Source organism: Serinus canaria, chromosome 2 (assembly GCF_022539315.1).
Source record: "Serinus canaria isolate serCan28SL12 chromosome 2, serCan2020, whole genome shotgun sequence".
Lineage (NCBI taxonomy): Eukaryota > Metazoa > Chordata > Aves > Passeriformes > Fringillidae > Serinus > Serinus canaria.
In genome coordinates this window covers 19,344,251-19,360,068 of record NC_066315.1, presented here as the reverse complement: position 1 = coordinate 19,360,068, position 15,818 = coordinate 19,344,251, and the positions used below count along the sequence as shown (strand labels likewise).

The following is a 15,818-nucleotide window of genomic DNA, read 5'->3' as shown; positions in this document are numbered from 1 at the left end:
TCAAAGCATAGATAATACTGATGTTAACCTTCCAAAATTCTCTTTGTTGTCTTAGTGCCTCAAAGTGTATACTCAGGGCGGACATATGAAATCTTTTCTTCCTTCCTTTTTATTAGTTTCTTAACAAAGGTCATCAAATCCTGTGGCGAAAAAAATATTTTTTTCCTCTATTAAGACCTATATGCACCTCACCTAATGAGATTATGTACTCTGAACAAGTAATTGTGTTCCTCAAAAATGGGATGTGAGTTGCCATACTGATGGCAACTTGTGAAAGTAGCAGTTTCTGGGGTATAAAATTTGTGCGAGAGTAAAAGTAATAATCAGTTCCCTAATGGAGTCATGACAGCAGAGAGAAGGATGACAAGCCATATGTCTATACTCTCTCAAGGGAAATAAGTAGAACCTGCATTATTTTGTTCAAACTGAATGAAGAAAAAAAAATTCATAGGTTCTCCATTTTCCCTCTGCTGCCATTCATGACCTGTAACAATGAAAACAACAATGAGTGCAGGTGATAGCTGAAAGCAGTTTTGTTTCTGCACCTGCCTGTGCATGCTTCCTGAATTTAATCTTTCAGGAACTTTAATTCTTAAAAAAATAATAGAATGTGAACATGACTATGTTTTTTTTTCCTGGGGTTTCATGGGAGGCAACATTTTCTTCTTGCTTCTTGGCGGTTTAATCCATACTCTCCATTTTGTTATTCATTCAAAAGGAAGTGGTTAAAATGCTCATGGAAAGAACTGTCACCACTCTTCTGTAGCTGTCATCTGATGTGAAGAGCAGCCTATTGTGTTTTATGCCACAGACAGATGTTTCCCACCAAAGCATGATGAAACAGCCTTATCCTCATTACAGCTAATGTCTGTCCAAGGCTTTCTGCCTTAGATTAAGACTAGACTTCCAGCTTTCCTGACATAACTTTTATCTTTTGGGTGGGTGATGAGACATGGGGCTACAGTTATGCTTTACCAGCTTCTAATGTTGAAAGGAATGAACATGTTTTCTTTGGGCAGACCCTAAATGGCTGTTCCTTGGCAAATACAATCCAGCCACATCTGATGATTACTTTTACTAAGTCTAAACATAATTATGTTTTAAGCTGCACTTTGGCTTGGGAGGCAGGGATCACTGTTTATGTACCCTGCTATTACATGGCATTTACCACAGATATCCTATTGCTGCTTGTAACTTACCATGTGATTAAATGATCAACATTTATCATCAGAGTGAAGTGTGCATTGTGTTATATATCTTCCATAAGATAGAACAACATTCTAACTTAAGTCCTCTGTTTTTTAGAAATTAATTTAGAAATTAATTTTTGGTCTTGTTTAGTCTAAGGACCTTTTTTATTTTGTTCTTCTGCCTCTTCTTCCAATAGTCATATTTTAGCTCATCATGTGATGGTCAAAATACTTGCTCAAAACATTTTCAATCTCAGTCATTTAGAATTTCTTTCAGATTGTGTACCAATGCATACTGAATTTATGAAAGATGACACTTTCTGGTCTTTTGCAAATGTCTAAAAGCCATGAACCATGTTTTCATATGTTTTTTTTACTGAGGCACAGAAACATAAACCCAGTTTGATGCTTCTGATAGTACATGCTGGCCAGTGCTATAAGGCACCCCCTGGCAGGGATGGTGTTATACAATAAGTGCCCAGACAATCCATCACAGCAAGTGCAGTATTCCACTGATGAATACACTTCAACCTGTTAGAACCAGCCATGAGACTAGGCAGAACTAAATTTACTAGAGGGCTTTGCAGAGATTTCACACAAATCAGCTTCTTCCTGATGGCTTTTTAGGCCTGTGCAAAGCTGAACTATGAGCAGCACAGCTACATGCCACCCCCAGCCTAGCCATGGGCCTATTTCTCACTCTGACTGCATGGAAAAGATGGGTTATCACAGGTCTGAGATCTTCAGGTGGAAGGATCAATTCCCTTGGGCTCGTAAACCCCTGCACACACAATTCCAAAACAGGCTCACCACTGCTTTTTCCTAAAGGGGCATCCACATTTTGAGAACTTCTGGAAATGGTACCAAAGACTTTTCTTTAATTTTTTTATGTCCATAAGTGAAATCATTTGACCCATCCCTTTAGAGTGCTTATTCAGTAAAAAACCCGACTATTTTAAAATTAAAACTGTAAAGATGTTACTTTTATTCCAGGCTTTTTTGTTTAAAGTTGAAGCTAGTATACTTCCCATGACAGACTTGTAATGGTTTAGTTCACACTAGTGTTGAAATTTTTTTGGTCCTTTATTCTTTTTGGTCAGATAATTAAAACCTTGGACTTGGAACTGTGATACAGCACAGGTCCTTTTCTAATAGGAAGATAAGGGAAAGCTTTTTCTTTAATTAAAAGAATTAATTTGAAATGAGAGTGTAATTACCCAGTTTGACAGCACAGATTTTCCCAATATCATTATGGGACTTTTGTTAAGTTACTTGCTTAGAGAGAAAGCTTCATCCTTTTGGATCTGGGTGAATATCTTCCTGTATTAACTGCACTGAGGAGGACATTTTGGTCTTCCCATTTCCATCATGTATTACAAAGTTGTGTGTGACCATCAAGGTAAAAACCATGAAAGTCTTTAGTACTGAAATTTTATAAAACTGAAATATCATATAGGTGCCCTTTATGCAGGCAATATTTCTCGTTATGTAAAGGAAATTTGTCCATTTCCCCACCTGTTTGCAGAAGTTTTTGTGTGTGCTTTAAATTACAGATCAATACAGTGCTTTCATGTAAGGTAATTTGCTTTAATGTAAACTAATGTAGCAAAAGAGGAAACACAAGCTGTTTGATGATACCAAAGCTATTTACTTCTCAAATTCTAAAAACTAAGGCTAATATATTCTAGTTTTCCCCCACTTATATTTTTGCCCTTTCTCTGTCTAGTTCTTCTCTAGGCCAGATGTTTTCATAGATTAGCTCTACAACTGATGAGCATAGCACAAAATCATTGTAAGGTAACAAGTGGAAAAAGAAGGCAAAGAATGTACAAAACCAAAATTGTCTCAGATTCAGGTTACAGTGTGTCTGCTACAAATCTGGTTGAATATTGTTTTTATTTCTTGTTTTCTGCTCCTCACCTCACCAGGCTGCCACCTTCACTGCCTACACAACATTTGTCCCCTGCACAGAGATAGACCAGCAAATTGATCTTAATCAGAAAGGTTTGGTTTGGGGTTTATTTAATATGGACCGAGGGTAGGGGTTCCTCATTCAAATTATTGTTTGCCATTAATTACACCTAGATGAGAAATAAATTGGTGGTGAAATTTGATGAGTGGTATATCCAGGGCTGTGCATCAGGCTGAAGTGACAGAAAGGGGCAGAGCTAGCTGCTTTTCCCTTACAGTGGCTGAATTGAGTCCCCTTGGGAGGGACAGAGTTCAACAAGAGAAAAGGATAATATGCTTATATTGACACAACCTTTAATTGAGCAACACATATGAGCAAGAAGCTCTTTCAGAACACAAAAACACAGCTTGCCTCCCCTGCAGCCCAAGTTGTATGTGGACATTTACCAGCTTCTATCTCACTATTCTGAGATGTGCATTCACTGCTGAAGAGTTCTGCTTGAGGCAAACCCACACTGCCTCACCTCTCTGAACTCTGTGTGCAACACCAAAAAATGTGGTGGGAAAGCAAGGCATCGGACTGCACGTAGTTGTGGCAGGATGTTGACAGTAGAGGAACACAGAGCTTAATTCCCCTCTGAAAAATTCCCAATAGAATAAAACCCATGTTCATTATATGCTATTTCAGTACTACTTTTTTATGTATACATGTGAAATGTAATTTAGTGGTATCTGAAACTTCTCTAATGCTGCATGTTAGCCTCTGCAGTCTTCCCTGACATGCTGTGTGCTGTTGTTTTACATGAATGTGAATCCCATATACATGGGGTTTTTTAAGTAGTTTATGAAAGATTAATAAAGGCAATGCAATAGTATTATACAATGGGTGTGGAGTTAATCTATACATAAAACCTCCAAAGTTATGTTTCAAATAACATGGATTTCTTGCAGTAAAACCCCAGACATTCACCAAACTGTCTTTCTTTTATGCATATATTTAAAGCAGGTTTTTTAAAATTTTAATTTTTTTTTTTTGTCTTCTGCAACCTTGTTGCTTCAAACTTCTAGAATGAATGAAAACCCAGTTTGATGGCATTCAGCATTTTTCTAAACTCTATTATTCTTTGCCTTACTGAATTATTTGAAACATTGGAGAAAGATTTCAGGATAACCTGAAAGCCTTTTTAAAAAAAATCCTATGTATCATGTGATTCAAGTTTTCTGTGATTTATCAGGTAAGAAATAACTTTGAAATTTAGCTGGAATGAATAAACAGAGCAAAGGCAAAAGCTTATGATAGGTTTTTTTATTAGACTCTGTGCTCTGTGGCAGTATAAGAGAGAGACAGCAGCAAAAGTAAAAAACTTAAAAGATGAACCCACCCACCCCTCCAACCCCCCCCAATTATATTAAATGTCTATAAACATTAAAATACCATCCAAAAATCATCCAGCACCATCCAATTTTTTTTATTCATGACAAGATCTGTTCAGGCATGAAGGTGTTTTACCCAACCAGTAAATAGCAGAAATAGACTGCAAAGTACCAGAAAGAGACTGCAAAATTAGATTTTCCTCTAACAGCTCTATTCAAGCCTCTTCCAAGGATTCAGCCACGCCAAAGTTACTACAATGACACAGCTGCTAAGATATTCATCCCAAGTGACATATCCCTCCTGTCAACCTCTTTTCTCTGGTTCCAGTCTGTCTAGGCCAGTGTTGGCCTTTGTTTGGCTGAAGCTGAGAGGCTCTTGGGAGCTATCTCATGGTGGTGTCTCCCCGAGTAGATAAAGCATTTCGTGCCTCTTTCCAAGAATTTTCTCTAAGGAAGTGTGGTCAGAGAGGAATAGATAAAAGCCATTAAACTCTAAATAACATTGTGGTTTCTTTCCCCTGAAGTTGAGAGCATTGCAATTTAGAGTCATTAAAAGTATATACAGAGATACTTGAGTTACAATTATATTTGCAAGTTCTTTGCATTCCATCATTGTCCTTTCTTAAAAGTTCTCTTGCTCCTATGTTCTACCTAGTGGTATCTTAGAGTCTCCTGACAAGGAGACTTGTGGCATTGTTTTTCAGAAGAAAAACATCTACTGCAAGAGTTTCATGATACATTATCCCCTAAATTCCTTCATTGAGCTGAATAGACTATTAATGAGAATGGATTATATTCCATTGGATCACATACTTTTCAAAAAGAGAGTGAATAGCAGGGAAACTACAGCAAGCTGGAAAACTTACTGACATTTACTCAATGTCATACATTGCACGTTCCCAAATATTCCAGATAATGCTTGCTTTAAGTACTAACAAAGCAGCAGGGAAAATAATGGTGAAAAACTAATTTTCTGGCCTTTAAATATCTACACAAGATAACACAGAAGTACAGAGAAGAGTATGAGCATTGTGGGTAGCTTTTCTTTTCACCTTCATGCATGGACTCACAAGAAAGCCTTGCAAAGTTATGCAATTAAGAAAAACAGCTATGCTCATGCCTTCTGGGGTTTAGCTTTCAGATAGCCCACTTTTTCAGGCCAGAAGAAATGGGTTAGACATTCAATCTAGTCAAGCAAAAGCAAAGCAAAAAAATATGTAAAATCTCTCTCTAATTCATTTTTCCCAGAAGGCTAGAAAAAATTCATAAAATAGCATGAGAGATTGTTTCATTTTACACTGATCTTGAAAGCTCATTAAGGTATTTAACTTTCATGGATTGTCTGAGGGATCTGGAGTTGCTGTTATCCTTTTGTTTAATTACACTGTAATCTTCATGCAATTACAGTGATGATAAAATTTTTCTACAGACATAACAATAAATTAGCCATCAGGGGATAAATGACATTACTTAAAGCTTACTTCACTGAAATATCAAAGAAAAATTAATATGGCTATGTAGGACAAGGCGTGAAAGTAAATTGCATTATCTCTTTCTAGAATTCAGCATTCCAATGTATTTTAGAGGCTTAATAGCATAACATATCCTTGAATTTACTTCATGAAGAAATAGCTGGTGGAGAAATATCAGCAAAAGCACAGGCAAAGCCATTTCAGCATAGTTGAAAAAGATACGGTGCAAAGTTTTGAGGGCTGTGCTTTATACACCTATGCAATACTTTTCAGCTTCACCAAATAAATTACATGAGCAACTCTACTTCTGATGTTTTATGCCCCCATATCTCGCCATCTTTCCATGTAAATGTCTCTTGGGTAGTTTATTTCCAGAAATAAGAATAGGTTCATCAGGTTTTTACTGTTACTGCTGAAGAGAAGAAAAAGAATTTAAGATAAAAATGTGGTGTGTCAGAAACAGTGAGAAGCAAAATAAGAAACATCCTGAAAATTAAATTCAAGTCAAAATTCTCAGCAGCATTAATCAAAACAATTGCAAAAAAAATCCTACATCCCACTGGACTTATAACAAAAGAGAAAACTTGCAACTCTGGATCAATTAATTATAAATTTTTGTTCTCTTTATGATAGCAATGATATGGCAATTTGAAGTTATAATTTCACATCAACTGATTTCACTGCTGTTATTTAACACCAGCAGACACAATGGTTCTTTTTCTCCATAATTTTCTTTTTGCCAGAACTTTTTTTCCTTTTTAGAAGACAAAAGATTTTATATAGTGTGAGTATCCTGACCTGGGCAAGAGCTAACAATTACTGAGGGTAAGACTGGTACATTAGGTTCTCTTTCAGCTGCAACTTTCCACCTATCTTCTACTAGAAAGTAACTAAACTAAAAGTACATAAATTTTAAAAACTCCTAACAAGAAACAAGAAATTCCAATAATTCAGGTAAATAATGTTGGTTTTTCATATTACAGATAAAACAGTTGATATACAAAATAAAACATTATGTATATTTAAAAAAATCAAGATACTAAGTTAAGTTGCATTAGGGATTGTGGTAATGTTTAGGTAGCAGAGTGCCTGCCTCTGTGGAAGGAGGTGGGGGACTGGCTCTTGCCAGACAGAGACAAATCCATTGCAGGGGACAGCTGAGCCCTGGTGGCACCCCTAGGGGAGCTTTTTTTGAAAAGTGTAAAATATGTTGCACTTCAGTGTCAGTAGTGAGGCAAAAAGCATGAGAAAAAGCAGTGTGAACACCAAGGAGAGAAAAGAAGAGGGAGGAGGTTGATGAGGCACCAAAGCATCTGTAAAGGAGACCAGGCTGGAGCAGGTATTTCCTCACAGACCATGGGAGAGCCACACTGAAGCTGATATCCACTGCAGCCTGCCAAGGACCCCACACTGGAGAGCTCCTGGAGGAACCATGGGCTGTAAGCTCTCACAATGGAGCAGGTTTATCCTAAAGGACTGCAGACCATGGGAAAGATCTATGGTGGAATAGGAAAAAAATGAGAGGAAAAAGGACTGACACAGATGAAGGGCTATGAACTGACCACAAGTCACATTCCCCATCCCCCTGCACTGCTCAGGGCAGAGGAGGAGTAGAGTTGGGAATAAAGGAGTGACACTAACTAAGCCTGGGAAAAAGGGAGGGGTGGAGGGAAGGTGTTTTAATCTGTCTTTCTCACTACACAAACCTATTTTATCTGGCAGCAAATTAAATTAACTTTCCCCAAGTCAGTTCTTTCTTGCCCATGACAGCAATTGGCAAGTGTTCTCCCTGTTTGTGTCTAGACACACACATTTTTTCATTCTATTTAGTCCCCTTAGCCTGTTGAGGAAGGGGTGTGAGAGAGCAGCTGGGTGGACAGGGTGCAGATGGCAAAAGTCAACCCACCACAGAGAAAGACAAGGGTTTATCTTACAAGTTAGTTGTCAGGCAGCTTAGAAGATGGTCATCAACCTAGATAATTATTTTTTTGTTGTTTTTGTCAACATATCCTACCATCTCTTTAGACACACTTCAAAGGACTCATTGCCTGTGCTACCTTAAAACTATATTTTGTCATTCTGCTGGCAAACATTGTCAAAAAACTTTCTAAGTGATACTGTTAGTGCACAGCTAAGAATAGAAAAAAGGAAATCACAGAAATATGATGTGCAGTGTGTTGTAACCTTGTACATTAAATTTGCTTTGTAAACTTGATATGTTAACATGCAACAGATAAGCATATTTTGGAATGGGTATATTCAGGCATAAAATGCATTTTTAAATCAAGTCAGGTTCCTACATTAAGTGAGACTGTGCTTTCATGGTTAAGTGGCATTATATATTTTTTTTCCCCTGTTTGTGCGAGTGTAAATTTGTACACTGTGAGAACTAGAAGTATACTTACTTCTTGATTTACAAGTGGTTTTAGTATTAGTTCAACCTTAGTTTTAGCTAAATTTATATGGACATATTAAACTTACAAAATGCTGAGCACTTTTCCCTATTTGTCTTCATTTCAGTATTGAGGAGCATATTATGCTTCTAGGTATGGTGCTTGTGGAGAGTCTTGGAAAAGAGCTCTACCATTGCCTCCCACAAAGGAAAGATTAAGTGGTTCAGGAAATTGCAGGTCTGAAAAATTCTTCCTTGACTAAATGAATCAACCACAAGCATTAGGCATTTGTCAGAAAATTAGGTCACAAACAACATAAGCTAATTTTCTGTGGAATTCCATTCCAGAACAAGGTAATTTTACTTTTGCTGCTCTTTTTAAGTCATAGCTGCAATGATGAAATGTCCATGGTCAATGGTGGCTTCATCTTGTGAATCGCTGGGATGATTTGAAATGACTGTGTGTTCCTTTTCAAGTTGTTCTGATGCATGACTGGAGTTCTCATTAGAATGATCTTCATGCAAGGCCTGCCTCCTTCCCAGCTATCATCCACCTCCTGCTTTCCATTTTTGTCTATAGTGGAGCTGCATCCGGCAAATACTTCGAAGTACGCCTTGTGGTTACTAATGACTTGGGTTGATTACTTGGTTAAGTGTTCCAGCCCCACTGAGTCCTTTCTTTTCCTGTTGTATCTGCCTCATTATTAGCTATAAGGGTGACATTTATACTGTAAATGGGATGAAAGCATGAAAGGGAAACTATGCAAGTGAAGGATGATTGTGCAAGGGATGAATAAGTACTGAACTGTTAAGGCTAATTCTAAAGTACGGATATAGATTCAAAAGGGTTTTTTTGTATTGTCTTCAAAATATTTTTGAATAATGGTTTCAAGGTTATAGACCTACCCACAACTGTGTTAAAATATGTGTGCAGATGTCCACAGGGATAATAAGCAGCACATAGTAAGGAATAGAATTCTGTGTAATAATACTTTCTGAAAATGTCTAAATAAGCATAAGGAATTATTATTCAAGGGAATGACATTTTAGAAGCAAACACTAATAAGCAGGAAATAGTGAAAATGCCTTTTGGAGACTATACTTTGACAAGCTAGTTGGCTATCCTAAAATAAGTAATAGCATAAAATCAGCCACACTTGTATATTCTGAAAGCTCACATTTAAAAATGACTTGTAAATATGTGTGGGCAGATTCTTTTTCTAAACTGGTGTTTCTCTCTCCCTATTACCAAAAGAGAAAAGTATTTAGATATTCAATTGGAAGAATCTGACCCACAGTCTCCCCCTCTGACTGCTACAAAAAATAAAAAAAAATTTAAAAGAAAAAAAGTTTTAGTTTAATCCTAAGAATAATTTAGTAGTTAGGGAGTGCCCTATTTAGATATTAAAATACTGCATCTTTTGAATGTACAGATATGTTTTAAATGAAAAAAAAATCTCAGTTCCTAGGTCACCCCTTTGTCAGATACCAAATCTTTGCAACTGAATCTTTGGTTGTATTTTCCCCATGATTGACTTTTTCTGAGGCCCCCTATCACCACAAGAGATGACTTCACAGAACAAGATATTATCTATAAGTAGCCGTGCAGGAGAATTACTCCAGAGAACCACTTGTTTGTTTATAGCATCTTATGACTTCTAGAACTAGTTCCATGAAAAGTTGGCAAACATTTGACTGTGTATTTCAGAATAGTACAGGAGTAGAAGGATGCCTAAAGCACTCCAGAAATTTATTTTTTCATGCACTCAGAGATTTCCTATATCATATCGAACCAATCTGTTAATGAACCCTGCCATCTCACACTGGTTAGGTTGGAGATATTGTTAATAAAGTGAGGTTGCACGCTAACAGTTTTTAATAGTATACAATAATAGCAGTTTTGATTAGGTTCATATTTGATTCTGGAATTTCACAATTGTGTTTTAGAATTAGATTTATAGGCTACTTCATCACATGTTGTACTGCCATGGTACTAAAGGTAGGAAAGGAACTCTTGGCCTTGGCAGTGAAGGGTTCTGTAGAGGGAGAGAATCTCAGTGGAATTGAAAATGGAAAAGGAAACATAAAACAGCCAAATTAGTGTTGAAATAATGCTATAATTTTCCAGTAAAGAATTCTGTTTCTTCAATATGTCTAATAACATTCTTCATGTTAGAAAATTGTCAGCTCTAATATTATTCTTGTTGAGATGTTTGCTGTTGGAATGTACTTCATTGAATCAATAGAAGTAGAAAAAGCAAAAACATCATAAGACACCCTCTGCTAAACACTAGGAGGAGAGGCAATATGCAAACATCAGTTTTGAGGATCTCTCTGCAGCTCAAATCAACTTAAAGGCAAGGGGTAACAAAAAGACTCATTCTAGGGCAATGGCAGTTTTTAAATCAACCTTTCATCTGGGCACTTAAAATAATTAGTTCCATTAACCAGTTGAAGTGGAGTTGGCAAACCTAAACAACACAGGTTTATTTGTAGACCATTTATTGTTTTAAATAGAAGGAGGTCCTTGCCATTAAAATACACTGATGTTTGCTTTGAGAAAACTGCAGAATTAATGTATCTCCCATAGATGACTGGTCTTCTTTCAAAGGAAGGACTCCAATTCCAAACCAGTAAGAGGTTTTGGATGAGCACTTCAGATGAAAGAAGCCCACTATTGATCTGGGGAGTACTGTCAATTCAGGGATGAATAGAACAGACTAGTGAAACCTGACACAGCAGAGAATGTTGTAGAAATGGTGCTTGCCTTATAAACCTGAAAAAGTCCTATCTGTTCCACTTTTCATCTGACACTTTTTTATAAAGGTTGTCATCTTTAGTCTGAAATAGTCCCTCACTCTGTGTTTCTAGAAATATTAAAAAGGGTTAGACTAACTTTAAAAGAGGTCACAAATTGCATGAGCAAAACAAACTGCAGATTTTGGAAAGTATGGAAGAAAGCACTATGGGATATGCCTGATGGTAAATGGCTTATTTTCATAATGCAACATACTTGCATTTTGCTCTTAACTGGAGTTATTTTTCCTTAAGTTTTCCCTGGTTTTATTTCTGTAAAAAACCTTCTTGAACTACTTGTTATATTATTCATTTTGGATCTTGTTTTTCTGGCAGCCATCACAGATGTTTTTTCTGAAATTTTAGCTCTTATTTAATTCACTATAAAATTTGTGGTGGGATTAATTTCTCTCAGATGACCCTTTAATGCTCTGGCGATGCCTAATTCAACCTGCCATTCTATTAAAATCTTTTCAGAATTTACTGAAATGGTCTCAATTTTTTTTATTGTAGGTTTCATATATACTGGAGAAGTTGTGCATCGAATGCTAACAGCTACTCAATATATTGCGCCCTTAATGGCAAATTTTGACCCCAGTGTGTCAAGAAATTCAACAGTCAGATACTTTGATAATGGTATGTAGCAGTCCTTGTCTGTATCCCTTGCCTCTTCTTATTTTCCTAAATAACTATTTCGGAAGAAAGAACTGAGGATTTTAAATATTTTTTTTGCCTTTTGTTTTTAATTTAGAGGCTGTATAGAGCATGTGACTTGATATCTATAAGCAATTATTGATTTAGAACACAGTGAAGAGTCATGAATGCCTTTTTTCAATTGAGCAGATATCGTCTAGGTGTTGAAGTACATAAACTCAAACTAGCAATGCATTTTATCAGTTTTAGAAGGGAAAATCTTTCTTATATAACAGTGTAAATTCAAAGTGTTACTTCAAAGTATTTATAGTGGATACCATCTGTCCACTACCTAAAATGAAAGTAGTGTTTGTGGAGTGCAATAGCAAGAAATACAGAAGCAGGGCAGGGATAAGGTTAATAAACCTGTCAATGACTAAGTGTTCATGGAGTCCCAGAATTGGAATCCAATACACTCATCTACACCAAGAGTTCTCAACAGTTCCTTGTAAAAAAGATTGAAAGAGGAAAAGGCAAGCTGCAGTGTTGTACTTGAAACCTGTGAGAAGTTTCAAAGCCCTTGAATGTGTGGTTATTTTTCTCTTGAAGTCAGTTGCAATCAATATTTTAGAAACATACCCTACATGGTTAAAAGGCACCTGGTGCTTTACCTCAGGCCTTTAGTGATCAGCTACAGTGACAGTTAAAACTTAGAGAGTTTAGTATTGTGAGTTAGTATCATGACATCCATGACTTCTAAATTGTCCTGGATACACCTGTGCTATTTTATGTATGATTATTTATAGTGAATTCAAACAAAAATTACCAGCAGGTTCAAAAACATTTCATATTTCCAATAATATTTTTTATTAATTACATCAGTTATCAAACGTATTCTGTATCTTTTACATCTAGTCATAATCTTTCCTTACAATCTAGTCATTGCAATGTCTGTTTGTTAAAAAGCCAATAAAATGCTTATATGAGAATATCCTACTCCTTCCATGAAGAATTTTGAAAAAGATGCAGTTTTCATGTTTTAAATTATTCAACATTTTTTGCCAGAGATTTTTTTATATTTACTTAAAGAATCTGAGGATTCTGGAGAAGATGTTGCTAATTCTCATTATAGTCCTAAATTCTCATTATAGTCCAGTCTTCACACCAGGTGTACCAGGCTGTATCACATGGCTTTCAATATGAGGTTGAACAGTTCTTTGAGATTTTGGATTCTTCTTCATGTGTAATGCATCATCTTTTGAGCTCCATGGGCTTTAAGACAAAGAATTTTCTATCTTAACACAAGTAAAAAGGAACTGTGCAGATTGTATCTTCAGCACCTTATTTCTTACTCATCTGTGCTCTGTCCCCATGAGTAAGTGCTCTGCCATAAAGCAGCATCAGTAGTGGGAAAGCACAGAGTGTGAGGATCCATCAAAGTCTCACTGGTGGAGCTAACTCCAAGGAACTTAGGTACACACAAATCTACATAAAAGCCTCTGGAATGAAAGGACAGTTTGGGGGGCAGCTGATTTCTATTTTACCTTGGGGTTCTGAGGTTCACATAGATCTGAAGTACTCAGTGACTGACTAGAAGAAATTCTGGCTGATTGTGCTCTAATAACTTTACAAGTTATAACTTTACATTTAAAATGAAAGTAATAACTTTTCATTTAAAATAAAACTTAATGCAATAAAATAAATATTAAAAAAGTAGTTAATGAATGTGGTCACAAAGGAAAAAATGCACTCTGTGCACAATTAATGCCTATCTACTATACAGAAAAACACAAGGAACAATAATGTGTTGTACTTGGTGCAGTGTGGACCCAAAATTTGCATGCTCATAGTTTCATGACAACCCCTGTCGAGATGTGTTCATGACAGCTGCAGCACAGATCTGTAACAAAAGATTTTTCAAAGACAAATACAAAATAAATTGAGCTGAACATGTACTGACCCCTCATTAACATTCTAGAAAGGAAATTAAAGTCTGAATCAAAACAAATAACTAACTCCCATTACTGCCAAAAAGAGAAGTTTTTGAGAAAGGCATGTAAAGATGAAAATGTTATTTTCAGTAAACACAGTTTTGGTGATGTGTCTCAACATCTGTAAAATATGCTCACAGGGTATGGAAGGTGCTTTAGAAATATTTTTAGTGTGGTAAGTGCATCTTCAGCCAGTGAACTCCTGTGAATATTAACAAGGCTCTTGCAACTGAATCTCTGCATACCAGACTCAATATTTGCCCTGTCTATGACTTCTCAGTGAGTTTAATTTAAACTACATTTATTTATTGCCAACACCTACCATTTCTCAATTTGAAGAACCTCAGCAAGGGCTTGCACCATGCAGGAAAAAAAAAAAAAAGTTATTTAATTAATGCACAGTTAATGGAAGAATCTGAATTCTTGAAATAACAACTTTCACTAAGCAGGGAATGCTGTTAGCACTTCACATTTTAAAGCCATCAGGATTTATGTATAGAGTGTAAAGAATGCCACTGCAGAGAAGTGGTAATGGTGGCATGCCCAAACTACTGGATCCTACCTTTAGTTGATTTCTTGTAAAATTTCAAACAAGTTTTTTGACCAGTCTTGCTTTAGCAGTAGTTGTGCTGCTTGTGTAGCACTGTGATATCTACATTACAGAGAATTCCAGTTTCAACTTGTGGTCGTAGTATCTTTGGCATTTCAAGGTGTGGAGCTGAAAGTTGCTAGAAAGAGACAAATCACTGGTCTTGTTTCAAGGAACTGCAGTGAAGTACTTTTCCTACAATCAGTTAATATATTTCTCACATTTTTTCTTCCTTTTGCCTCTCTACCCCCACTCTGGGGTTCACAGGCACAGCACTAGTTGTCCAGTGGGACCATGTACACCTGCAGGATAATTACAACCTGGGGAGTTTCACTTTTCAGGCCACCCTTCTCAATGATGGGCGTATCATTTTCGGCTACAAAGAAGTAAGTTTGGTCTGAGAATTGTCATTGAAGTGGACAAATTACTTTGTACATGTCAGGAATTTCCCTACATTTTTGTGTGGGAGGGAAGATTTTTGAAAGATCAGTTATATAAGATCATTTCATTATGCTGCTTATAAGATCACTATTTTGATGAAAATGATATATTATTATTAAAGTGATGTTCATATAATTGACTTTTAAAATGTCAACATGACACAAATGTACTAATCCTGGATTTCAACTGGGTTTTTTTTGATGTCTGTGAGTGTTAAATGTTCAGTAAATTCCTGGGCTTTTAGTAAATTCCCCGTGTGTTTTGAAAGATAGGATCAAATTTTTTCAATTGTCTACCCAATCTTGAACCATTTCAAAATACTCTAGAATCAATGGTTATTGTTAAAAGGTCACCTATTTCCTGCAGCTGTAGTTTTTTGGCAACTCACACATTTCGAAGTTCATATATTTGAAACAAGAAATAACTAGTTTGTATTGCTAGCTCTGAGGTTTTCCATCTGTTTGATGATAAAATTGCTTAGATTTTGACCTTTTGGTTTGCCTTCATAGCACCAGTATGTTGTCTTAAATGGGCTCTTGTGCATTCTTCAAGTGTTTCAGAATTCCAGTTGATGCTTTGAGTGATATTTTTTTTATTTTCTAGAGTTGCTAGAGCTCTGGAAACCACAGCCTATTTGAATTTCAGTGCTTTTGCCAAGAAGGGCTGGAGCAGGTGATCCTTGAGGTCCCCTTTCAGTCTGGTGTTCTATGATTCTCCGATTCATGCAAATAAGAATCAGAAAGTAGACAAGCTTAAATCCCTAGTGACAAAATGATGTCTTCATTTTTGTTTTTTTTTTTTTTTGTTTTGCTTGGTTTGGGTTTTTTGTTCTGTTCTGTTTTGTTATTTTAATCTGTTTGGCATACACACTGTGACTTTCTCTTCAAAATGCAGCTCTCAGTTATTCTCCTTATAGTAAGAAACTCTAATGAGTGATACAACCAATTGTCCAGACTTGGAGCAATCTCTTCTCTCTTCTCTCTCTGCTGGAAAACACTTGTGAGTCTTCAGGCTTATTTTTCATGCCTG

At 36.3% G+C, this 15,818-nt stretch overlaps 1 protein-coding gene across 1 annotated transcript in view; it reads left to right on the top strand.

Moving 5' to 3' along the window:
• The window catches only part of PLXDC2 (plexin domain containing 2), a 254,956-nt gene that overhangs the window by 167,194 nt on the left and 71,944 nt on the right, over window positions 1-15,818 (top strand). Inside the window, 2 exon segments of the mRNA XM_009085899.4 lie at window positions 11,649-11,771; window positions 14,616-14,734. Coding sequence (XP_009084147.1) covers window positions 11,649-11,771; window positions 14,616-14,734 — 242 coding nt within the window.